Source organism: Amblyomma mixtum, chromosome 1 (assembly GCF_055824585.1).
Source record: "Amblyomma mixtum isolate Tamu chromosome 1, ASM5582458v1, whole genome shotgun sequence".
NCBI classification, from domain to species: Eukaryota; Metazoa; Arthropoda; class Arachnida; order Ixodida; family Ixodidae; genus Amblyomma; species Amblyomma mixtum.
Window position 1 is genome coordinate 139,206,615 of NC_143012.1, and position 26,264 is coordinate 139,232,878.

General features: G+C 46.0%; 2 protein-coding genes across 5 annotated transcripts in view; one reads left to right on the top strand and one right to left on the bottom strand.

The window, feature by feature from the left end:
- The first annotated feature begins 346 nt into the window (after positions 1-346).
- LOC149367725 (putative transcription factor Ken) lies at positions 347-13,129 on the top strand. 3 transcript variants are annotated; one of them, XR_016285152.1, is made up of 2 exons: positions 347-474; positions 860-1,355. XR_016285152.1 is itself a non-coding variant. In XM_089557248.1 (2 exons), exons 1-2 carry the CDS (start codon positions 384-386, stop codon positions 6,962-6,964), a joined length of 315 nt encoding a protein of 104 aa, XP_089413374.1. In that variant the 5' UTR covers positions 365-383; the 3' UTR covers positions 6,965-13,129. The 3 variants fall into 3 exon arrangements, 1 of the variants encoding a protein (XP_089413374.1); XM_089557248.1 differs by lacking the exon at positions 860-1,355 and adding an exon at positions 6,741-13,129 and having other exon boundaries at positions 365-474; XR_016285154.1 differs by having other exon boundaries at positions 374-676.
- A 3,572-nt stretch (positions 13,130-16,701) lies between these two features.
- Positions 16,702-26,264, bottom strand: part of LOC149367726 (spliceosome-associated protein CWC27 homolog) — a 45,673-nt gene continuing 36,110 nt past the window's right edge. For both annotated transcript variants that reach the window (XM_089557292.1, XM_089557285.1), the window contains exons 10-11: positions 21,012-21,136; positions 16,702-17,086 (exon numbers count right to left, since the gene is read on the bottom strand). In XM_089557292.1, the coding sequence (XP_089413418.1) occupies positions 16,915-17,086; positions 21,012-21,136 (297 nt within the window). In that variant the 3' untranslated portion in view covers positions 16,702-16,914. The remainder of the gene's footprint in view (positions 17,087-21,011; positions 21,137-26,264) is intronic.

The following is a 26,264-nucleotide window of genomic DNA, read 5'->3' on the forward strand; positions in this document are numbered from 1 at the left end:
AACAAGTCAAGCTGCTATCAGTTTTTTCTCATCCTCCTTACAACAAAATTTCTATTCCGTGTGTCTTTGTACAGGCCTTCTATCATGGTAGATGAGGATGGACACAGCACCGTCATGCAAACAAAATGCTACCTAAATGTATAGGCACATCACCTAGCAGAACTCTTATCTATTTAATTCAGTAGGAACCACACAAAGCGCGTTCGCTTAGCCAGCACGACCATTTTGAACGTGCAGCAAAACTCGCGCAGGCAGTTGGAAAAGTGCTAAAACCAGCTAAAGCATGCCCAAGGTTCTGCCAGTTCTACTATGGTTCTACATCGCTGGCGCACCGTGGCGCTGTTATCGGTAGCGCTGCCGGTGTATTGCACGCGCTGTTGTTGATGGGCTCCGACGGGCATGGTCCGTGGCGGCTCGTGACAGCAGTGGAGCTGACATTCCGCTGCCGAAATTCTCAAAGCAATCAGAAAATAGGTTTGTGATGTGGAACTATGTGGAACTGCGACGCTGTTGCGGCTGCTTATACGGAGAGTAAGGCAGCTTCGACGGCACCAGGCTGCGAATGGTGCTGTGTGTGCATGTCAGCACAGAATATCCCGTCTCGGCACATCACTCGTGCCCGCGCCTAACCACTACCTTGCGGTGTCGTCAGCTGCTTAGGTTGACCAACATGGAGGTAACCGGCCTTGCAATGCACACGTGGCAGGCAAGGTGGCAGCACCGCAGCATGTTCTTGGAAGCCGCCAGGCGGAGTCGGCGGCGCGCGAGCTGTCGACCGTGGTTTCAGTTTGACCGCATTGGCGCGTCCGCGTTGTTCATGTTGCATTGCTGTGGAATTAAGTCGCCTTCTTGCTTCCAGGTGGTCGACTTCCGTCGCGGTCCGCACCATTGGATCTTACTGACACAAGCAGCTTTGGCACCTGTGACGAGCACGATGTGCGCTGGCGACGTACGATCGACAGTGACGGCCGTGCATATGAATTGCCGGCGTGTGCGTCCTCGAAATGATCAAGATAGTTTAGACCTCAGCCTGATTTTGAATACCTCGAGGCTTACAGACAATCTGCTCTGACGACCTCATTTCAATGGCAGATCGAAATGCTTACTCATGTTTTGAACTGCAACTGTTCAATTCCATTTAATGTCAGGCACAGTGGGGAATTACACACAAAATAGGATTGAAGGAGCAGAAGAGTACTGATGATACTACTACCTGACAACAAATGCCAAAGAAAGATTCAACAGTGATTAAAGTCTCTCGGCCAAAGTCGACATTAGTTTGAATAATGCCAGGTGGCAGTCAATGTCGCTCACTTAGCTGGCTTACAGAGAATAAAGGAGTGGTAAGAAGTACAGTTTTATATGTTACATAACTGTCTTCGGGGTGAAGGACAACCTCGATGATGTAAAATTTTATGATAGTGACCAAAATGGCATATTTTTCCCTCTGGCAGTCATGGTGAAAATGCGCATGTGCAGTTGTTTACTTGTATGATGCTTCTAGGTTGTGACTGTGTGCATAGCCGTAGCTGACATTCTGTTCTGTTTTGTGTCTCGTATTACTATTTGGACATTTCAAGCTCCTGAATGAGTCCAAGCTTTCCCTCTCACTCTGTAGACGCTGACTGTTGCGTCGATCAGAGAAAATTGAAAAAAAATTCTCTCGGCCAAACTGCTCGCTTGTTTGGGCTCCACTTTCGCACAGAAGTGGCATTTGGCAGTCAGTTTTGTTTTCCATATGTATCAGCAGCACGAACACAAAACAGGAAGGAGGAGAAGATAGTACAGAGCGCTGGATCGCAGAGATACATATGGATCGCAACGAACTAGCCCGGCAGATGGTGTTATTCAAGTACATTTCTTGTTCTATGGGCCCTTTCCTTTCTTCTCAAGCTCAAGCTGATCCCTGCTACGCAGTATACCTCGCCGTGGCATCCTCCTGCCATGTGAGACTTCTCGGCTTCTGCATTCGACGCAAGGTTCAGCGCTCTGTACTATCTTCTCCTCCTTCCTGTTTTGTGTTCGCGCTGCTGATACGTATGGATCGCAACCAACCAGCCCGGCAGATGGTGTTATTCAAGTTTTGTTTTATTGTAAATTTGGGTGGGGTACTTGCCTGATTTGGTCAGAATTAATCAAAAATTTCCATCATTTATGATGATGACGGACTGAACCAGCAAGGTTTCGCAGTAGTCACACCCGTAGCGCCATCTGTGCCCGCTGGAGGAACAAGTGTTCTACCACTGAGGCTGTGGCGAAATGGAAGAGGGGTAAAAGCGGCTGCGCGGTTGGTTTGAAAGGGCTTTCTCAGCTTTTTTATCAATAATTAAATTCAAAGGCGCCAAACCATACGCACACACACACACAGGAGAAGAAAGAAAGACGAGACAGAGCGCCACTCACAACTGATTTAATGTGCAGAAAGACACGTGCATATATGTCACTGTCGGCAATTATGAATAACTACCAACTAGCCCAACAACAAGTTCTTCTAAGATATATTTTTATCAACATTGGGCGCTGAAAATGCTGTTGCACGCAGCTGCACCCGTCCCCGCACCTTGCACTTCTTGGGGGAAAAACACAGTGCACTCCTAAGACACGGACAAAGAAAGGCAAAACGATAGCGCTATGACTAGAAATATAGCTAGCAAGGGTGGAAGAGCGGGCTTTTCCTCAAGATGAAGAGCGTGTTTTTCCTCAAGATGAACTACCAACTAGCCCACTCTTCCACCCTTGCAAGCTCCTTTTACTTCTCATGAGTTTCTCCGCAGTTTCTGTGCACGGTACGTGCTCATTCGTTTGGAGGGCGCATGATGGCGCTGCTGGCATCATTAGTGCGAAAGCTCACAGTTTTGGTTTGGTGTCGTCGCAGATGATGAAGGTTTCCAATTAATTTTGACCGAATCAGGAAAGTACTCCACCTAAATGCAATATAAAATAAAGCTGACCGTCAAATGCCATCTTTGTGCATATTTTGAGCTCTAACAAGCGGGCAATTAGGCGGAGATAATTTTTTTTCTATTTTCTCTGATTGACGCGACAGTCGGTATTACAGGGTGCCTTAATAAGTGCCATGAAAGACCAACAAAGCTCAGTGCCAGTTTAGTTTACAGACAGCACATTCATTACATTTGGCAGGAACTGCTTGTTTCCATAAGCGTGCAGCGCTGCTTATTTGTATCGGTCTGTATAACAATATGTATATGTTGCATGGAATTCTTTTTGCCTCCTTGTGTCAGAGTGTGAGTGAAATTTTCACCCTTCATCCCACCTGACACCCCCTTTCTTCCCACCATTGCTAAATGCTTTCTTGTGTTTTTTACACACATGATGGTTTTTCTGCTGGCTTAATAGCATGCCAGTGGATTTTCCCAGGGCCGTCAACCACATAACTTGCTCCTTCAGCTTTCTTGTAAATTAACCTGTGCTTGCAAAGACTGTACTAGAGTGCCGATATCAGGACAGTCCTAACATTTTGTTTCAAAGTCCTGGCTGAAAGTCAAAGTGCACAGTTGACATTGCTTAAGAGTGGACGCTTCTGCATGCACATCCAAGTTGCAGCAGCTTTGCTAAGCACACCTGTGCACTTTCTTTGCCGTCCCATGCTCGCTGCTCGGTGTGTTTGGTTGCATTAATATTGTCGGTATAAGTGGTACTACTCAGTTGTATGTTTTCGCTGAAATGCTTTGTTGGTACAGGAAATACAGTACAGTTGTATAACATAGCTGCAATTCCAGAAATGCTGCATTATGACATAAAAGCCTTGCTTGTGGACTTTCTGTTTATTGACTATTCATTTGAGATTATGCAGCATTTTTAGTTCAATCCACACTTAGTTTCAGTCCCTTTCTTCATGCCATTTATTACCGGTGAACATGTGCTTGGTCTTTTTAATGAGCAGCAGAGTCACGTCTCTTGTGATTAGCATAACAACCATTATGAGCAAGGCTACTTTATCATTCCTGAACTTTCAGAAATGAAGGTTTCTTTGCAGCACTGTCACACAGCGGAAAGTGTTTTTGCCTCAGAGTATCTTGTATGCCGTTACAGGTTGATCTGTTGTTCATGTTTCCCGCACAATTCAGAGTTATGTGCCTTCTGCAAGGTGTCGCATTGGATTTGTGACAAGCTCTATTACATACTGCTACTTACTACACAACGTGCTCTGCAAAAGTTTCAGTATTTGAATTATGTGCTCTCGGTTATTATGAGATGAAGTGCCTTTTTTCATGCCAAGAGGTTTTTCTTTCATGGTGTAAAGAAGCAGCCGTGCTACTAAACATTTTGCAGTGAGAACTGCAGTTGGTATGGGGTTCTAGTATGAAAAATTAGTTGACGAATGTGTTAGAAAGGTGTTGTTTTTCTCACTGTGCCACCGTTATGTGTAATTTTGCTCTTTCCCTCAGTCGAGAATGGGGTTTTTGTACTGTGTGTTGTCCAATTGAGCTTTTGTGTCAGCCTAACATGTGGTTTGTTGAACTCACTGTAAACCTCACACAGATAATGCCCTTGATTTGTTTGACAGCTAGGATTTAAGAGCTGATGTGTTTAGTCAAAAAAAAAACAGGTTACTGATGTTCATGCAAGTTTCACTCTAGCTGTCTTGCATGGCCTTGACATGATATTGCTAGCTGGGGTATCGTAAGTGCTACATGTCAACAGAAACCTAAAACAACGTCTCACTGTCTAGGCAGCACTGTTATATCTCTGCCTGTCAGCTGTGAGAAATGCCTTGTTAGCTTATATTCCATTAAGCAAAGTCGGTTGAAGGCTGCATGCTTGACGTGCAGTGTGTTGTAGCATGGCTGCAAATGTGAACAGTGGTGTGCCCTATTCTAGTGCATACCACCAAACATGACTGCATGGGCACACTCGGAGGTGATAATGTTTTCTCCCTGGCATTGTGTTGATCATAAATGCCCTTTTTTTACAGATAGTAGCTAAGTTTCATGGCTTTTATTAAAGAGCATTAGGGGTGTCTTGTTTTTAGTGAAAAGGTTAATGAGAAATGTGGTAACTTATCCTTAGAAATCTAAAGCTGTATAAACCTGCTAGAAAGTGCAAAAATAGATGTTGTTTCAAAGTTGCTATTTCTTCAGCATAGGTTGGAGCTTGGGTGAAAAAAGTCTTTGTTCATTATATTAGTACTGCAGTATATGTCCGAAATCCTTTGCAAATCAGCAGTTTCATACTAAAAACTTTGAAGGGCAACTTTTGTGCCTCTTTTTTCAACACATGTAGTTAATTCTGGTGCAGTTTTTCAGGCAAGAATAATTAGATTTCCAGCCACACTTTGCTTTATCTATCACCGTGACACTATTTGAAAGGCAGTGCACTGCTGAGGTCCTGCTGAGGAGTCTTCTTGGGGTTGTTACAGCTGAATTTTTTCATTGTGCAGCAAACTGAACAAGATGACATGTCTTCCGAAAGTTCTAAACCTTTTTTCAGCCAAGGTTTTAGCTGAAACTGTAAATAATATTTTGCTGTGGTAAAGCTCTTTTATTGGAGAATGGAGTCATTTGTGTAGTTTCCTAGTTACATAGGCCCAGGCCTAATTGTTTTTGTTTTTTGTGTATGAAGCTGTATGCGGATCTACTGTAAAATTCTTTCATGAAAGCACTGCTATTGGATATTCTTTCTAGCATTTCAATTTCCATTAGCTGGTTTCAGCACAGTTTCCCTTTCTGGCAGGAGTTTCCTTCCTGTTATTGCCAGCACAGGTGTAGCAGTGTTTGTCAGAAGTGTGCTGCCAACATCACAACTGGCCCTGTGCAATTTTTAGGCCTTTCCCGCAGCATTGCAAGGTTGCGTCAAGAAACTTGCACCTTTCTTCTTGGTGCAGAAGTTTTTAAAGCTGCGAATAGCATCACAGAGCTTACATGTGGAGTACTGTGGGAACTGTTCAGGCCACCTGTGAAGTGGGCAGCATATTTTTGGTGGAGGCTGTGCATCATCACAGTGTCATTGATTACAACAGGACCCATGCTATGTCACTATACTCCATTTCATACATAGCAGGCAATGCTGCGGAGGTTGCTGAAGTAGCGCGTCCGCGATACTGTATTACTCCGCCACGTATCGTTCGTTCTTCTCAAAACTCCGGTCATTATTCGGACGAATACAAAGAGTAATATAAAATGATGTAGTGGCATTGAAAATCACGGTCGAAGCTGTGAGGCGCTCAGTGTTCGGGCTCTCTGGCTATAATTTTCACGGAGTGCGAACTACTTTTTGGGCGGGGATTTAGTGGAAGCAATTCGCCCTACAAACTGTGTATCATACCGCCACGTGTACTTTTTTCTTCTCGAATTCTCGACGAGTTGCAGTATGAAAATGTGGCAAGAGGTAAAACGGAGTCCAGGAGGTGCCTGTCACAACACTTAAGATTTGTCGCTGCAAATTATGCTTGTGTTCGCTTTGGTTGTATGGCGAACTACTTTTTGCATGCGGACTTAGCCTGCACGAACGGGCACGCTAGCTTTGGCAGCGTTGCCTGCTATGCATGAAACGGAGTATAAGAAGGCAAGGCAGTGCCATACTGTGTTGCCTCTGAGGCATTTCGACAGTACATATAAAATTAGCAGGAAAAAAAGGGATGAAACGATGCATATAGCATGAGCACTCATGTCTGTCTCACTTCGTCCCGTTTTTGCGTTAATTTTACGCATGATGAACCAACTAGCCCACCTTCGTGTCCTGCACGTCAACAGTGTCCCTCCAATTTTGCTTCCGACCAGGTCCAGTGGTGTCCGGTGCAGTTCAGGTGCAGGCATGCCGGCCCCACCGGTGCCAGCTGTGTGGGCGAGCCTTCGGGAACCGAGCGCACCTGCGGCGCCACCTGCTGTGCCACACGGGCGAGAAGCCCTTCGGCTGCCCCCTGTGCGAACGCCGCTTCTCCCAGGCATGCAACGCCAAGGTCCACATCATTAACGTGCACGGCAAGAAGCACTGGGCACCATGAAGCCACCCCTACCAGCTGCCGTCGGACAAGCATACCAACTGTGATGTGTTGGCCCACTTGGAAAAGTGAGGCTGCAGGCCAGTTGTGAAGATGTAATCGGCGTGAAGAACTGGAAAAGCACGAGACGATGCAGGGAAATGCAACCGCTTTGTTGCGTAAATAACAAACATACACTCGCCAACAAATTCTTCAAAAGGAAACGACGTTTCAGGGCCCGTACGGGTCCCCTTGATCACATAGAGCGCTGCATGGAACAACAGTGGCTTATATACGGTTAAAATTTCCTAGTGAGCAATTGTCGTTTCCTTTTGCGGGTGTATGTTTGGCGGGTGTATGTTTGTTATTTACGCTATGTTCGCTCCTCGCCAGACGGTATTCCGTCAAACTCTCGACTGTACAACTGCTTTGTTGCGTTTCCTTCCACTGTCCTGTGTCTTCAGGGTTCTTCAGGCCTATTGCATTAGCCTACCCAGTTAAAGAAGGACCAATTGAAACTGGCCATGACACAGTTGGAACAACAGTGGAATTCGATTGGTTCCAATTGGTTTCTAATTGGTCCCATTTGAGCTTTGGAACTCGCTTTCCAGCATCCCAGTTGAAAGAGACCAATTGGAGCGAGTCAAAATACATTTGGAACCAAAGTGGAATATCTAATTAGTCACACCTGGTTTCTGATTGGTCCCAGTTGTGTTCTGGCTAGTTCCAAGTGGTCTTTTTCAACTGGGATGGTGGGAAGGGGCGTGCTTGCATTGTAGCATTTCTGCTGGAGATAGTGCACTTGTTGTTGGCATTTTTTTTTACTCTGTACAACCTACTTTTTCTCAGGCGCCTGCAGACCTGGTGTTACCGGCTAAAAGCAGTTCGTTATGTGATCGTCTTTAACCTTCCATAGCATCGACAAAACTGAGTGACCCTGTGTGGGGTAGGGACGGAGAACCACTTTTTATGCCATTGATTTCTGGCTTTCCAGGGAAATGTGGAACTAGATGAGACGCTGCAGAATCATCTCGACAAACTTGTTTTGACTGATGTACCATCTTCTCTTTGAATGAGTCTGGTTGAATATGAAATGTACTCCTCAAGGTTTTTTTTTTTCCTTCGTTTGTTACAACACACCATTTGACAAAACGAAAAATGGCCAGTGAGGTGCTTATGTCTTTTATGATGAGTCATCTATGTGTTCCTTCTAAATGTGCCTAGTTTATAATCAGCTGCAACTTGTTATTGCTAGAGTATGCTGCAGAAAAATTGCTGTGTCAGATTCATTTGCAGTCTGCAAAAGTGTAAATGTCAGCTGTGTCAGTTCACAGCTAACTTACACAAAAGCACTGAACTGAGCCCAGCAATTTCTACAGGATTAAGTGAATGTTTCTTTCTGGCTATAGTAACATGGTGACTACTCATTTAAACGAGTACCTGTTCATTTATTTGAGTTAAATGCTTATTTAAATGAGTAGTCGCCATGTGCCTCTGGTCAGATACAACTCAAGTCTGCAGTGAAGCTCCACCTACGCTCAAGACTCCTGAACTGAATTCCTCCGTGACAGAAGTAGACCGTTGTTAAAGTTTTTCTTGTTACCTAGACAAAGAACTAGTTGTGAGACAAAATTATAAGCTCAAGAATTTCGATGCCTGTGGCTTTTTTAATACACTCAAACATCAAAACCTGATTTTGTTCACTGTTGTGATCATGAATGCAAGTTTACCAATATAGCTCAAGAGAAAAGTCTACTACAGCTGTATCTTACTGGTGCTCCCCTATGGGGCAGAAACGTGGAGGCTAACGAAAAGGGTTCAGCTTAAGTTAAGGACAACGCAGCTAGCTATGGAAAGATAAATGATAGGTGTAACGTTAAGAGATCGGAAGAGGGCGGAGTGGGTGAGAGAACAAATGTGGGTCAATGACATCCTCGTTGAAATCAAGAGGAAGAAGTGGGCTTGGGCAGGGCATGTAATGCGAAGCCTGGTCCTTAAGGGTAACGGAGTCGATTCCAAGAGAAGGCAAACGTAGCAGGGGGCAGCAGAAAGTTAGGTGGGCGGATGAGATTAAGAAGTTTGCGGGGATACGGTGGCGGCAACTAGCAAAGGACAGGGTTAATTGGGGAGACATGGGAGAGGCCTTTGTCCTTCAGTGGGCGTAGTCAGGCTGATGATGATGATAATATGATTGTTCAGCTGCGTAACACAGGACTCCGCGGACTATGGCACATTGTTACCAACTGCTGTATTTTTAAGTTGTATCCTACTATAGCTAACCTCACGCCAGGAAAATGCTATTTGGTGGCAGCATAACGTGAAAGCATCCATTTAGAAGCTTTCTAAGGCCTCCTTTCATGATTTTTCCTCTAAAATCTCACCGCAACCTCGCAAAACATCTGAAAAAGAGAAATTACAGGCCACAAAAGCATTATTTCTGCTCAAGGTGACCGTGCTACTAATGCATGTTCATCGCACAAAAGCTAAACCAAATGGTGTGACTTGGTTGAAGCAGTTTTAGGGTGATTAATGCAGCTTTTTCAAAAAACACTCGCAGCCATGACAGCCCGAAGGACCAACAGCTGAAGTTTCCTGTACAAGAAGCTAATCACAAGACAGAATTATGATGCCTCTGGATTTTTTAATGTCAAATATTATAAGCTGATTTTGTTCACTGCTCTAATGGGTCAGTGGAGTAACACAGCTCAGACTGTTGACTCGAATGGGCAGGCATGCCACATAACTACAGACATAAAAAAAAGTCTGGTATTAGGAAGGTTTCTCTGGTGAAAAAACAACAGTCAACAGTTTATCTTTGGCTGCTTTTGTGCATTCTCCAAATAAATGTGGCGGTAATTCAATAAAACAATGGAATATCAGCGTAATCCAGAACACAACTGAGAGCTGCTGATCAAAGCTTTCTTGTTACGTACACAGGCACTTTTTTTACGGAGTGGAACCCCTCTTTCTGTGCGCCATATTTACTGTCGGTAAAACACAAGGCTATTATCCCAAATGCAGCGTCACTTTGAAATTCACGAATTCATTTGCATGCTTCCTTTCTCTTGCTTCACTTGTAGTGAGTGATGCACTGAAATTCTGACACGTCTTTGCCATCAAAAGCACATTTTTCAGGGGGCAGTTTTCTGTTTTGTGGCAGGCTTTTTATTTGCTTTGTAAAATATTCTAAATTCATTGCTCGAAAGGGGGGGGTTGCTGTAGCTTTTTTTTGAATCGGACAGGCATTTAACAGTTGCACCTAAACTTGAGTGATAGATAGGTGTGAAAAAGTAAGGCCTCTTGTACTTCACACAAACGAATGCGTTGTGCAGAGGACATGGTCGTCACCATTTGGGACCAAATATTATTGCATTTAACGTTATGCACAATTCACGGATTGGAACAAAAATGCTGTGCTGTTTGCGCCCATCTTCTATGTCACAAAAGGAAATTTATTACCTTGTTCAACTCATTGGACAGGACTGCAGAGTGAGGGAATGAAACACAGAGTTCAAGATGTGCTCACAAAAGTGCTGTTGTTTGAATGCCTTCTGCTCTGTGTTGTTACCCGACCCTCTCCCTCGGTCATTTTGTCGCACGATATGCAACACCTGCTGTGCTCTGTCGGATGCCACGACGACATCATCCAGGAACCACACTTCACTTATTTCAAATAGCTGTACAGAAGTTGACACTGCTTGCACATGATGATGATGATGATGATGCACAGAGCATGAAAAAGGTGCTCAAATGAAGGAAGAATTAGAGTTAACATCTGCCCAATTGCCGGCTTGAAATTTCAAAAGAAGGCTCTATCTATCGCTCAGCTCTCTCAAATCTTCAGAGCTGAAAAATACTCCTTGCAGGGTGGCACAGAACTGCTGAAGCCAGAGCAGTGACTCGCTGCTTACCAAAAAGAATAAGGAGAAGGTCTGAAGAGAAATGAATATATACAGTGCAGTCCACTTATAACGATATCGAAAAAATCCGGAAAAAAATTATCGTTATAACCGATCATTGCTATATCTGGACTGTCATAAAAATGGCTGCCAAACATACCTGTGTAGCTCCTGACTCAAGTTTTACACTTTCACTGAAGAACAGCAGAGCATACGATTTGAGAAACAACGCATTTATATGTCACGTTTAACAAGCACCTCAAGCGTTAGGTGCGCACGGGAAAAATGGTGGCTGGCACGGTGAACTCGCGTGTCAGAAGTTTTTGCCCCATCTCGACATCATTCAAGGGAACTTTGCACCGCGGATGTCACGCTCTGCATGGAAAACTATGCCCAGAAGGAAAAATTCTCATCATTACATCCGATATTTGGTCACAAACATGTCGTTATATATGGTTTTTTTTTCCATAGCCTCAATGCATAAGTTGATACTCTTAAGTCAACTTATCTTTATAATCGATATATTGCTATATGTGGTATTGTTATAAGTGGACTGCACTGTAGCACCATGATGGCAGGCTCAGACGTACCACCTAGGAAGGGGACCACTTAAAATATTATCGTTACTTTACCTTTCAAACACAGGGCGCAACAACCAGTTGAAGAAGTGCTGGCACACATCTTTTTGTGCTTTATTTGCTGAATACATTTTTGTCGCAGGCGTGGTCTGAGACTTCATTTGCTTTGATGCGTGATGAAGAATCACCATTCATCGTGATCCATTTTGATGTCAACTGCAGAAAACACTGTGAGCACCACGACACCAACGGCAGCGCCCCCAAGTGCTGCTAGTGGTCATGTGGGGGGCTTACCAGCCTTTGTTGTGCCACCTGTGTGCTGACGACAGAAATGTTGACTACACATGCCTTTTGAGGTGTTGAGAAGCTAAGTACAAAAGAAGCAGACTAGCATAAAAAATCATTAGAAGTCCCTTTAAGCAGCATCACGAGAGTATACACAGGGATACACATAAGAGCCTAGGTTTATACTAATATTACGCCTGCTCGTAATAATTCAACTGTGGTGAGGTTAGATTTGAGGATCATGGCATGATCGGCTTAGCGCCAGACATTTGTGAGCAAATGAAATTTCAGTGCATGTCGGATGACCTCTGTGGTTGTGAGTGCAATCAGGCACAGTACGGCAGAACTTGGGGCTGCTGGTGAGACTGCAAATCTCTCACAAGGACAAAGTTTAGAATGAGAAGAGTCGCACGCGCAGTGACTCTTACAGACAGATCCTGAACAGCATGCTTAAAAGTGTTAGCTGCACTTAAAATTTTCTTTGATTTCGTTTTTTGTCCTTATCAACGATACTGTTTTGTACCGGCCCACCAGACTTTTGTAATTTACATGTTTGTTTGTCACGTAGTAGGGGGCTGAGGCCCTGTCAGGCAACATTGTGCCTTTAGCCTCAGCCCCTTAGGCAAACATCTAAAAAAGAAATAAAAGAAAGAAAGAAAATAAAACTTAACGAGCCTGTTGGTGTGGTGTTGCATATTTTAGCAGTTTAAGAAGCAAGGACAAAGTTACAGAGTGGAGGAGAGGATGTATAATTGTTAACCGTGCTTGTGTGCTTACACCAACGCCAGTGTGTTATGGCACAAGGGGTTGCAATGTTGAGAACAATTTGCCACAGAATTAACCTGGCTCAATATACTTAAGGCCAAGAAGGAGTTCTGTTTTACTCCTTGCTCTGTCTAATATATTGCACCATGATCTCCATAAAGCGAAGGCCAAGAGTAGAAGATACTTGTACTGTTGGTGGTGTTTTTGCATCAGCATTTTCTTTTTGGAATACAAAGAGCACCAGAAAATATGTGAGAAAGACGTCTTTCAGTCACTAATAGAGTTGCAAGATTGCTTGTCTTGCCGGCATTGCTTGAGATCTTTTCTTGTGACCAGTGGGTCATTACTTTCCATTGTCAGCCTTCAGAAAAGCACTGGCTAGCATTCACACTTGAGGTTGTGGCATGTTCTGCTTCTGTATGAAGATTTTGGTTTTATGAATTTGTAAAGGAGACTTGAAACTGGCTTACAGGTGGATCATGCAAGGACAGGAGGTGGCTGGCATGAGAAGTGTCCTTAATTGATTGGTCTATTGATTGATTGGTCTATTTGCCATGGACCGTTTGTGTGCCAAAGCAAGTCAAAGACTGAAGCTTGGCAAAAACTCTGTTTATACTTGGTCACAAGACTTAAGGCTGTAATAAAGATCACTTCTCCAGAAATGTGTGAGTTGACTGGACGCAGACTTGTTCTTTCTTTTTTCTAACTCCTGAGTGTAAATTGTTTCTATGATGAATCAGCATCATCTATTGCCTGGGCACTCCAGCAGCACGTTTTCACTACTTATTCCTGCATGAAATGTTTGTACTTAAACTACAACTCGTGTGAAAACCATGTTTTGCCTTTTGCCATATACTGTGCTTGGAGGTACAGTCAGGCTTGAATGAAATGCAAATGCATATGGCATACTTTTCTACTTTGTGGCGAGATATTCCTTCAGAAAGGGTTTATGACTGTGTACTTTGGTAGATGCTTTACCCTAAAACATGAATCAGTCTAGCTGCATACTGCAGCTGAAAGCACACAGGCCAAATATGTCATTTTCTTCACCGGTGCTGTCTGCATTTTGTTTCGGCCTGACTGTACACACCTAAGAATAGGAAAGAACAACCTTTGCTGCAGGGATATGTGCATTAGCATAAAATTTTTGCATGTCGAAGTCATGACACAGCAGAGTATGTCAGAAGCAGGGAAGCACACACGTTGACGATGAAGAAGGAACGCCGACCAAAGAAAAACAAAAAACAGACGTTTCGGCTCCCGTACACGCCCTCGCCTGCACTTGGAATCATTAATCATCCAAACTACTAGTCACACCCTCAACCGCAACGATGGAAATCTTAACCCAATCTACGCACGCTCTCTGCGCCCTCTTTTTAAGCATATTTAGTGCCACTCAGCTGCTTGCTTCATTTCAATGTGAACAAGGCTCCCGTACGGGAGCCTTGTTCACATTGAAATGAAGCAAGCAGCTGAGTGGCACTAAATATGCTTAAAAAGAGGGCGCAGAGAGCGTGCGTAGATTGGGTTAAGATTTCCATCGTTGCGGTTGAGGGTGTGACTAGTAGTTTGGATGATTAATGATTCCAAGTGCAGGCGAGGGCGTAGCTTCTTTTCCGTTGAAAGCACATGTGCCCGACCCCAGTCGATGTCATGGCCTGTAGATACTGCGTGCTCGGCGATAGCATTGGAATCCACTTTTTTGTTACGTACATCGTTACTATGTTCTTTTAGCTGCCTCTCGAAGTTGGTTTCGCCAATGTATGCGTAGTCACAGTCGGAACAAGGAATCTTATACACTACGCCAGGATATTTTTCTTTGGGAAGGGGGTCTTTGACGTTTACCAACGCATGGCGCAGTTATCTTGTCGGAACGTGGGCGATATGGACACCAAAGGTGCGCACGATGCGTGCTAAAGCCTCGCTTAGTCCGGGAGCATAGGGCACGGCAGCACGCTTCAAGGGTGAGAGAGGAGTATCGCCTGCTGGGCGACATAACTGTTTTTCCACAGAGTGCACAAATGAGGTCGGGTAGCTGTTGCTTGAAAGTTCTTGTCGTACAGTTTGAAAATCAATGGTCTGGTCTTCAAGGGAGCTGCAGATGCGTTGCGATCGTTTGAACAGGGACATAGCGACTGATTTCTTCTGTGTAGCAGGGTGAACCGAATTAAAGTTGAGGTATCTTCCGGTGTGGGTCGGTTTTCTATAAACGCTGAAACTGAGCTTATTGCTTTCCCGCCTTATCAATACATCCAGAAAGGGCAACGTACCATTCGCTTCTTCTTCGGTAGTGAAGTCTATTGCTTGTTCTATAGAATTCAAATGGTGCGAGAAGGCGGCTAGGTCAGAATTACGAATCAGGCAAAAGCAGTCGTCAACATATCTCAGGAAAACTCTAGGAGGTGATGCAAACGTTTCAAGGGCACGGCGCTCGACAGATTCCATACAGAGGTTAGCGACGGTCACTGAATGGTTCACACGGTTCTAAATGCTCAGTGCCTGAGTGCACATGCCTTCTTCTTATCCTATGGCGTATTGCAACACACACAACATGAACAAGTACCAACTTGCACAACGGCTCCCAGCAATACATCTCTTCACCTTATCTCAAGTGCTTCATGTGTCTCACTCGACTACCAGATGCTCTAGGCACATCATCATCATCAGCCTGACTACGCCCACTGCAGGGCAAAGGCCTCTCCCATGTCTCCGCAGTTAACCCTGTCCTTCGCCAGTTGCGGCCACCGTATTCCCGCAAACTTCTTAATCTCATCCGTATGTATCAGCAGCGCGAACACAACACAGGAAGAAGGAGAAGAAGGTAAAGAGCGCTATCAGCGCTCTTTACCTTCTTTTCCTTCTTTTTCCTGTGTTGTGTTCGCGCTGCTGATACATACAGATCACAACCAACTAGCCCGACAGATGGTGTTAATCTCATCCACCCACCTAACTTTCTGCCGCTCCCTACTACGTTTGCCTCCTCTTGGAATCCACTCCGTTACCCTTAAGGACCAGCGGTTATCTTGCCTTCGCATTACATGCCCTGCCCAAGCCCATTTCTTCCTCTTGATTTCTATTGGGGTGTCATTAACCTGTGTTTGTTCCATCACCCACTCCGCCCTCTTCTGATCTTTTGACATTACACCTATCATTTTCCTTTCCATAGCTCGCTGCGTTGTCCTTAACTTAAGCTGAACCCTCTATGTTAGCCTCCACGTTTCTGCCCCATAGGTGAGTACCGGTAGGATAGAGCTGCTGTATACTTTTCTCTTCAGGGATATTGGTAAGCTACCATTCATGATCTGAGAGAACCTGCCCTAAGTAGACGTATTCCCTTACCACTTCCAGCACCTCGTCACCAACTGCGAACTGCTGTTCCCTTGCTAGGCTGTTGAACATTACTTTGGTTTTCTGCATGTTAATTTTTAGCCCCATCGTTCTGCTCTGCCCGTCTAATTCATTGATCAAGCTTTGCAGTTCATCTTTGCAAGGCAATGTCATCAGCGAATTGCAAAATACTTACAGGTATTCTCCATTAACTCTCATCCCCAACTGTTCCCATTTCAGGCCCCGGAATACCTCCTGTAAACAGGCGGCGAATAGCATAGGCGAGATCGTGTCTCCCTGCCTGACACCCTTTCCTTATTGGAATTTCATTGCTGACTTTATGAAGGACTATGGTAGCTGTTAGTCATTATAGATATTTTCCAGCATTTTCACATAAGACTCTTCTAAGACACCCTGATTCTGCAATGCCTGCATGAATGCTGTGGTTTCCACTGATCCAAATGCTTTCTTAATCAATGAAGGCTATATAGGGGTTGGTTATATTCTGGGCTTTTCTCTTATTACCTGTCTGATAGTGTGAATATGATCTATTGTCGAGTATTCTTTACGGCTGTTCAAGTCACATCTAAGTGATAAAAGCCATATTTGAATCGTTAATTAATTAGATACGCGTAACAAAAAAATACTGGCCAGTAGTTCATATAACTTTTAAAAACTTCTTTTTTACTCTTGTATTCAAAATTTCTAGTCCGTTTCCAACTACTGATGAACGTAGGCAAGACCAGGTGTCAAAAATTGTCATTTCCTTATTAACAAGCCATTGGAGAGTGAAAAAGCGGAAAGTAAATTTTTGAGGTCAGAGACTGAAATAAATGTGCACAGTGAATACGAAACAAGTTTTTCTAGGCTGCACGTGGTTCGTGAGCCACGTGTTTGAGGCCTCTGCTGTGCGCCATAAAACTTTTAATACCTTACACGCAGTAATTAATGTCTTGCATGGGTCACAGTCCGCTCTTAACATACTAGTCCCCATATTTTGTGCAGCAGCGCAGGCTCGTCCAAGTTCAGCGTAAGCATACATCCGCAGCCAAAGTCCATGGTGGCACTGTCCACGGCACAGAACAGCCCTCCGGTCCACAGCACACACACTCGCCAGCCGCTACTTGTGGCGCTTCCGACTGCCGTGGTCGTGGTCGTGAGGTCGCTTGCGGCGCCTCTCGTTGATGGCGTTGCGAGGGTCGTCGATGCTGTAGGCCTCCTCGGCGTTCACCACATTCGCGTCCCGTGCCAGCACTGGGCCTTGCTCACTGAACCGGAGCCGATGAGCCAGCCTGCGATCCGACACGCATGGACATATTTAGTGACCCGTTTCCATAAGCCACCTACAAGGTGGACTCTAGAATAGCACGTTTCTACGCTACTTACTATACGGTAGACACCCGGTGATTTGAACACGCTTTATCTGAACTTATCATTATTTGAACACACAATCTGATTTTGTCAGCATCAGATGTAGTTATAAAGAACGTCAATTTGGGTTAGATGGTGCATTATTGGAGACAGAAATGGTAATAGCACTGCAATAAGACGTACACAAGAAAGACTGACACAGGACATGTCCTGTGTCAGTCTTTCTTGTGTACGTCTTTTTGCAGCGCTATTACCATTTCTGTCTCAAAGTAGCTTTAAAGGCTCCCCTTGATTCAACCTCTCCAAAATTACAACATATTTTTTGTCCCTTTCAAGCTCAAATTATCGAGACTAGCCTGTACACAGCTTTGCCAAGCCTGAAAGATTTGGGAACACATGCTGATCAAGCCAAAATTCTTTGGAATCACAACTTCAGTGTACAATGATTTGTGCAGAATTTTTAGAACGCCCCTTTTATCAACCTGAAGTAGATCAACCTGGAGTAGAGGACAGCACACTATTCAGCCTGCACACTATTCAAGTCAATTAAGTTAAGCATTGCAGCAGGTCTTTTACTGCACAGAACCATGGAGAAGAGAAGGAAAAGAGGAGAGGTTTATTGAAGGCACTGGGACCTCAGGAGCAGGGCGGCAACAGTCTGCGGTCAGCCAAGACGAGCACACAGCACTCGCAGCGACAGCATTGCCGCCGCTGAACAGAACGGTCGTCTTCTTCTTTACAATTGCCCCCGCCCGGGGAGAAAAGGAGCCAACCTGGCAACTTAGGACGCAGGCAGGATAGGATGGCTGGGTCATAGAATGGCTTGAGGCGCTGGATGTGAACAGTCTCGCGCCCACGGCAGCAGCGATCAGAAGACGGGATGAGAGCTTCTACTGTGTAATTAACAGGTGATGTGCGCTCCAGGACACGGTAGGGGCCTTGCTACTTGGCGAGAAATTTTGACGACAGGCCCGGAGTAGTTGTCCAGAGCCACACATGGGAGCCATCAGGCAAGTGTGGCGTTGTTTGACTGAGGTCGTGGTGGGATCTCTCTCTGCACTGGGTGTCAGTCATGAGAGCATGGGCGATGCGGCAACAGACTATAGCGTGCCGGGCGGCTTCAAAAAGAGGTGTATACTCGGAAGCGTCGGGTTGGTAGGGCAGAATGGTGTCAATGGTAGCAGAAGGGTAACGGTCGTAAAGGAGAAAAAAAGGAGAGAAGCCAGTACTGGACTTTGTTTCAGTATTGTATGCATAAGTTACATATGGAAGGACAAGATCCCAGTTAGACTGGTTTGAAGAGACATACATAGAAAACATGTCACCGAGAGTACGGTTAAAGCGCTCGGTGAGACCACTGGTTTGCGGATGATGCGCGGAGGTGGTGCGCTGAATTATATTGCACTTCGTGAGCAGTGCTTTCACAACATCGGACAAGAAGACGCGGCCTCTGTCGCTCAGCAATTCACGAGGGGCGCCGTGACGAAGGATGAATCGGTTTAAAATAAACGAGGCAACTTTTGAGGCTGTGGCAGCCGGAAGGGCGGCGGTTTCGGCATACCTTGTCAAATGGTCAACCGCGACGACAGCCCAACGGTTGCCAGCTGAAGTGTACGCGAGGGGACCGTATAAATCACCGCCGACGCGGTCAAATGGGCGTGGCGGGCAAAATAGCGGCTGCAATTTTCCAGCAGAACAATAAGGAGGAGGCTTGCGACGTTGACAGGTAAGGCATGACTGCACGTATTTAAGGATGAAGGTGTACATGCCACGCCAATAATATCGTAGTCAGATGCGATAGTAAGTCTTGAACACTACGACATGACCACACTCCAGGTTAGCATGAAAATGGGCGCAGACTTACGAGCGAAGGTGACGGGGAATAACTAGCAACCACTCGCGGACATCTGAGCTGTAGTTGCGGCGATAAAGGAGGTTATCACGTATTGAGAAATGGGAAGCATGGCGGCAAAGAGCGCGCAAAGGCGAAGCAGCCGTAGGGTTAGTGAGGAAGTCAGTAAGAGAAGAGATCGATCCATGGGTCGGCACGCTGCGCTTTGTGAAGCATCGGTGAGGAGGTGTCGAAGGCGGAAAGGCTGGAAATATTGGCTAGAAGTGGGCAGCGGGATAGAGCATCAGCGTCTTGATGTTTGCGGCCAGTACGATACATGACGCGGATATCGTATTCCGGTAGGCAAGGGGCCCACCTCGCGAGGCGACCGGATGGGTCTTTCAGAGAGGAAAGCCAGCATAGCGCATGGTGGTCGGTCACGACTTCAAACGGGCGGCCGTAGAGGTAAGGGCAGAAATTGGTAAGGGCCCAAACTATCGCCAGATACTCTTTTTCAGTGACTGAGTACTTAAATTCAGCCTTTGTGACCGTGTGGCTGGCATAGGCAACGAAGCATTTGATGAAGCCAGATTTGCGTTGTGCGAGTACAGCGCCGAGGTCTACCCCACTGGTGTCAGTATGGACCTCGGTAGGTGCGGTTGGGTAAAAATGGCGCAATATCGGCGGTGCGGTGAGGATAAGGCACAGGGAATCGCAGGTGTTGTCACACACTCGAGACCACTGCGAAAGATCAGAACTGCCGGCCAGAAGTTGTGTCAAAGGTGGAGCAATCGAGGCAAAGTTGCAAACAAACCTACGGAAGTAGGAGCATAGACCTAGGAAGCTGCGCAGTTCTTTGATAGAAGTAGGTCGAGGAAACGCGGCCACGGAACAGCCACGGCCTCATCTATGGGTACCTGCCAGTACCCGGAACGTAAATCTAAAGAAGAAAATATTTGGGCACCTTGCAAGCAGTCTAGCGCATCATCGATGCAGGGCGGGAGATAGATGTCCTTGCGTGTGATCTTGTTATGGCGGCGGTAGTCTACTCAGAAACGGATGGAGCCATCTTTCTTTTTGATAAGCACAACTGGCGAAGCCCAAGGACTGCTTGAGGGCTGGATGACGCCGCTATTGAGCATTTGGTCGACTTGATCTTCAATGACTTGGCGCTCGGTTGCCGACACTCAATGGGGGTGCTGCTGTACAGGAGCGTGGGCACCTGTATCGGTGCGATGTGTGACAGTCGACGTTTGGCCCAGTGAGCTGTGATGACAGTCGAAGGAGGCGTAGAACTGGTGGAGCAAGTGGAGAAGCTGCGTGCGCTGCGACGGAGGAAGATCTGCGTTGATGGAGCGGAGAAACAGTTTTGTAGAGGAAGGAGAGGGTGTAGAAGATGGTGGGCTGAGCGCAGTGTGATTGATGTGCGACGCATCGGCAGTCTCCTCACGGGTTAGAATAGACGCGATAGGTTGGACATTGCCGACACATTCGCCACGGCGCAAAGCACTAGGGCAGGAAAACGGGTTACAGACCCACACTACGGAGAGGCCAGCAGAAATAGTCAACAAGGCGCAAGGCAGAGGAATGCACTTGCGGTGGAGAAAAGTATGGGCTGGCGCGCAAAGGACAGTGTCATCACGGAGAGGGTCACAAGAGAGGCGCACAAGGATGAAAGAGCATGGAGGCAGATCGATGTCTTCGGCGATGAGGGCTTTAACACATGGCGGTGAAGGAGAAGTGTCCGGCATAGACTGGGGCAGAGCAGAGAACCCGACTTCAGCGCGAGCGCAATCGATGACAGCAGCATGCCAAGAATACTGACCTTATTTCGATTAAAACCAAATTTTGAAAATTGAATTTGGCATACTTGAATAGTTTTCTTTCGGTTAAAACTGAAAAGTCTGAACCCTACTAGTACACCCCAACAAAACGCAAACAGTACAACAGACCTGCAGCACACTTTCCTCTTAGTGGACCTGTGTGCAGTGTTGCCCAGTGGATGAAGCACTCACCAGCGGTCTGAATTGTCGTCTTCATCGTCTTCGTTACTATCCTGAGCGTCATCCTTGGTTTCCTTGACGTCATCATCCACCAGCGTGGCCATCTTGGCCTGGAATCGGGCCAGGGCCTCCAGCGTCTGCACAATACACACGGCAGAGGTGCGCATTTCATTGCCTCTCCAGGGAGGAGCGCCTACACATCTCACGTGTGGCCACCAATTCACCCCGAAACACAGAGAGAGAGAGAAAAAAAGGGCTTTAAAAAAGAATGCTACTGAAACGGTGAGTCTTTACCAATGCATTTTTAGCCCACATGTAGCTAACGCTTTGGCGCCCCTCATAGACTGGGTTGCATTGGGACGTTTAAGCTCATAAACTAAACTAAACTAAACTAATGCTTTGAGGCAAGACAGAGTGAAAGACAATGCTTCCACCAAATGAACAAACATAGAGAGGAATAGACAAGAACACTTTTGCCACGTGTGTGGCACGTACCATACATCTTTCATTTCAATGTAGCAAAACTAAGCACCGCTGTCAGAGGTGTACAAATATATTTGAAATTTCAAATAGTTTGCAAATGGTATTTTCTGTTCGATTTCGTTCGCACCGCACAGTCACTATTCAAAGTAGTCAAACTCTTGAAAATTCAGAAACTACGAAGGGAGAGCTGTGCAGGTTTAACAGAGTGCAGCGCAAGCAACCATTGGCTCCGGCCTGGCTTGCATTGCCAGTTTAAAATATAAATTCCGGGAAAGATCTACGAGGATATGCCAGTATTCTGATGCTCGTCTTTCCTTCAATGAAAGTGCACGTCAAAGGAGCAGAACGAAAGAGCAGCCCAAACTTAGGCCTCACTGCCCAAAAGGAAACGTTGAATATGGCACCATAAGTGCCGTCAGTTCTACGTAAGGTCATAAATGTCAGAACCAAATCAAGAATGTGTCTTTGCTGAAGACAGAAATAAAAAGGGACACAAAATAACGATTGCATTCTTCTCTCTGCCCTAATGACATGCTTCTTTGTCACCTTTAAGGGGGGATGTGGGGATCAGATCGCAAAAATCACGAAAAAGGGTGATTTTTGAAAAGCACACTTTTTGGCATCTCCAGCACTGTTTCTATGTTGTACTGAAATATTTCACCCAAAAATAAACTTTAAGCGCTCCAAACAAATATATTTGTCGGCATCTACACATAGACAGTGTGCGCTAGCTTAGAACTTTCAGGCTTGTTTTCTCGAAAGTTTGTTTTGAGCTTACTAATACCTTGCTCGTGGAAAGCGTAGCAAAGCAATGGGTGCATGGATTTTGAACCTGTTTGTTCTGTTGTGATCACTGAAATGTGGTCTGCGTCGAGACAGTCTCAGATTTACCATTTCGGCTCACGTGTTTTTGTTACATGGTAATTAGAGCATGATACATTCTAAACATAAACAGAAGGTGCATACTCTGTCATACTCATACTTCCGCTTTTGTTACTGACGGGATGTCCCATTGCTGTGCGCTGCTGTCCCTTTCATTAACATTCTGATTTCATTGGTTACTGTATAGATTTGTGTAAAACTCTTCAGCTACTTTAACTACCTTCTCCATATTACTAATGACATCACCCTCCTCGTCTCTTAATGCATACACCTGGTTTTTACTTATGCCTAGTTTCCTCTTCACTGCTTTAGGCTAAATCTGTTGTTTAGAGCACGCTCGATTCTCTCCATATTAAACTGTCTTATGTCAGCTACCTTGCACTTATTTATTACCTTCGATAGCTCTGCTAGTTCTATCCTGTCTGTGGAGTTAGACGTCCTCGTGCTTTGTCGTTTCTTAATCAGATCTGTCGTCTCCTGAGATAGCTTGCTGGTATCCTGTCGAACCATCCTACCACCTACTTCTGCGCCGTACTACATAATGACAGCCGTGAGATATCATTCATCATAGCACATGGCCCCTTAAAAATACAAGCAACCGAGATGGGACCGCCCAACAAGGCCGATTGGCTGTTGCCTGCCCGCTCGTCCTCCCACAGTGTTCCTCCCACCCTTCTCCCCCCGATGCCTACGTCAAATTGGCGTCACGGCAAAGCAAACGCGTTCCAAAGCAAACTATTTCGTGGATTCGGCCCCAGGTTTGCCAGATCCTGTTCTGGCGGGGTAATATCGCTATCAGTTCTGGTCACCAAGATCAGGCCACAGCCCAAGCCTGGTTATGCGCGTCGAGTTTTTTTTTTTTTTTTTTTCATACCCGGTGGGGAATCGCGCAGACCAGGAATCAAACACCGGGCCTCTTGCATGTGAGGCGGATGCTCTACCTTTACGCCATCGCTGCTCGAAGCATATGCTGGTAAAGTTGAAAGGACATACGTATGTTATAAATATAAAGTACCGTATATTGCCGCGCATAAGTCGACGTTTTTTTTTTTAAATGTCCTTCCAAAGTTGGGGGGGTCAACTTATAATTGGAGTCGAAGTATATGCAGGGTCTTAAAGTCGGCCTATATGTGAGGTCAAAAGTAATTTCGACCGAGTTGCGGATAATATCACGCCCCGTGCGCTCGTAATTCCATATAGCTGTCAGACACGGTGCAAAAGTGGATCTGGTTAAAAAGCTTGAATTTAATGGAGATATGCACCAAAGGTTTGTAATACGATAGCAACTTGTTATCGACAACCGCGGGCGTTCCACGGAAAAATGGCCAAAGCCGGGCGGGCTGGCAATGTTTTATACAAACGGGACAGCTACAAATCCAATCCAATCCAGTCCAAAAATTCACACGTGACCAGTCACATGAGCCGAGAAGCATTTTCGCGTGTTGTTGTGCGCCTTTTGCCATTTCTGCACGTCACACCGCCTACGTGACAGCTAACAGCGGTGTATGTGGTTTGTGTCACTGACCGACGGACACCTCGCAAGATGCCACCACAACCTCGGCAACAGTACAGTGCGGCTTTCAAGCGGCAAGTGATCCTCTACGCAGAGTCAGAAAACAACGTCGCAGCGAAGCAGAAGTTCGACATTTCAGAAAAGTGCGTGAGAGGCTGGAGAAAACAAAGAAGCAAGCTTTTTACGTGTGCTGCTACACGCTGTTCCTTTCGTGGGCCGAAGTCCGGACAATACCCTGCCATTAAGGAGGCAGTTCGAGATTGGGTTCATGACCAGAGAGGCAAGAGCCTGAATGTTTGCTACAATGACATAAAAAAAAAGGCACGCGCTGTCGCGGAGGAGACGTGCATCCCGCGTGCTGAGTTTAAAGTGTCTAAGAAGTGGGTGATGAATTTCATGAAGAGGAACGGCCTAAGCCTAAGGCGACGAACGACCGTATGCCAACGGTTGCCCGAAGCCTGAAAAGAAAAACGGAGCGCCTTTCTGCGCTATGTGAATGACCTGAGGGCAACACATTCATTCCTGCTTGGTCAAATAGGCAACGGTAACCAGGCTCCAGTCTGGTTTGATAAGCCTAGCAATAGGACTGTGCCCGCAAAAGGGGAGCGCCAGGTCCGCCTGCTGACAACAGGCAACACACACAACCGTTTCACGGTCATGTTATGCTGTACGGCAGATGGCCACAAGTCACCGCCATTCCTTCTGTTCAAGAGGAAAACGATCCAGACGAAGGAAAAGTTCCCACCAAAAGTCATCGTGTGGGTGAATGAGAAGGGATTTTTTAATGATGGAATGGTCCTCGAATGGTTTCATCTCGTGTGGTGCAGGCATACGAGAGCACTGCCACATAACCGATCGAGTGAAAAAAGTCGTAGCGGACGCAGGATGCGACCTGGTCATCTTTCCGGGCGGATTGACACCTATTCTTCAGCCACTGGATGTGGCACTGAACAAGCCATTCAAAGACCGCATCGGCGCATTCTACAACGAGTGGCTCCAGCAAGAAAACCCAAAGACACCAACAGGGCAGCTGCAGCGAGATTCTTTGGGCGAAGTGGCGCAATGGGTCAATGCGTTAGTGACTGCGACATTGCAACTAGCGTGGAAAGCACAAGGACAGCGACAAAAGGAACCGACGGGACAGCACGCTAGACTTCAACTGACGTTTTAATGCACACATAACCGATTTTTACACTTGTATTCGGAGCATGCTCAGGAGACTGTACCCCCGCCCCCTTCTCTTTATCACGAAGCAGGTTGTCACAACAAAGAGTCAACATTAAAACCAAATTGACGCGCAAGTTTTTTGACAGATAGATTATCTCTTTTTCCGTGAGGGCTACTGAGGGTGTGCTCAAGCACTTGTCCCCTGCCTTATCAATGCAAAATGCTTCAAATAGAAGTGAAATGCGAATACAAGTGTAAAAATCTGTTCTGTGAGCATTAAAACGTCAGTTGAAGTCTAGCGTGCTGTCCCGTTGGTTCCTTTTGTCGCTGTCCTTGTGCTTTCCACACTAGTTGCAATGTCGCAGTCACTAACGAATTCACACCAACTAGCCCAACTGTCTTCCATGATAATTGGTCAATGATGCCTGGTATGGACTACTAACAGACATGGTCTCTGTGGCGGCATCTCGACACCGCTTCCGACGACCAGCAGTGGCTCATAAGATGATGATCGCGACTGTGTCCTCACAAGCAACGACGAGTCAGAGATGTCTCGTGAACAAATAAATGTTTCTTTATGACTCGGCCTTCTGAAAAACTTTTTGGGCGAGCTAGGACCGCAGGGTGCGGCAGTGTCGACCTAAATTCGGAGTCTAACTTTTCTTGCCCAAAGGGGCTCGCGAGTTGGGGGGGGTCGACTTATAATCGGCAATATACGGTTATATTGCGCGCGTCAGCAATAAACCTCAGTTGCGAGTTAGCGCTTGTCTGCGTCGTTTACTTTCCGTCCCGTGTGTTCCCTGTGCGCTATTTTTTACATCATATACGGTAACTGTTCAATTGAGCCCGCAAGAATGAGCTAGAAGCACAATATGCCACGGCACAGTACATGACAGAGGTAAATAGGCAGCATAAAACGCAGACATCCCATGCCACCAACAGAAACCAATGAAACTGGCTTTACTACTGTGCTGCACGTTTAGCTTCACTCTACGAGCTGCAACTTTCAAGGTCAACAAGATTTTACTTTCCTGAGCCAGGCTTCACACACACATGATGTCATATCATGTGACTGGCCACAGCTGGAGCCAAACTCCGCCACTCGCCTCGCCGCTGTGCCAAGCCTCCGCCGTACACGCGACATGACCCCAAGATAAGCCGTATATAGCGCGCGCCTTTCCACGCTCGCTTCAGTCGGAGCCATGGGGGGCTCGACTATG

Coding starts and splice junctions, on each gene's coding strand:
- LOC149367725 (XM_089557248.1), top strand. CDS start 384: ATGGGCTCCGACGGGCATGGTCCGTGGCGGCTCGTGACAGCAGTGGAG. Junction 475..6,740: donor TCAAAGCAATCAGAAAATAG/GTTTGTGATGTG, acceptor GCTTCCGACCAG/GTCCAGTGGTGTCCGGTGCA.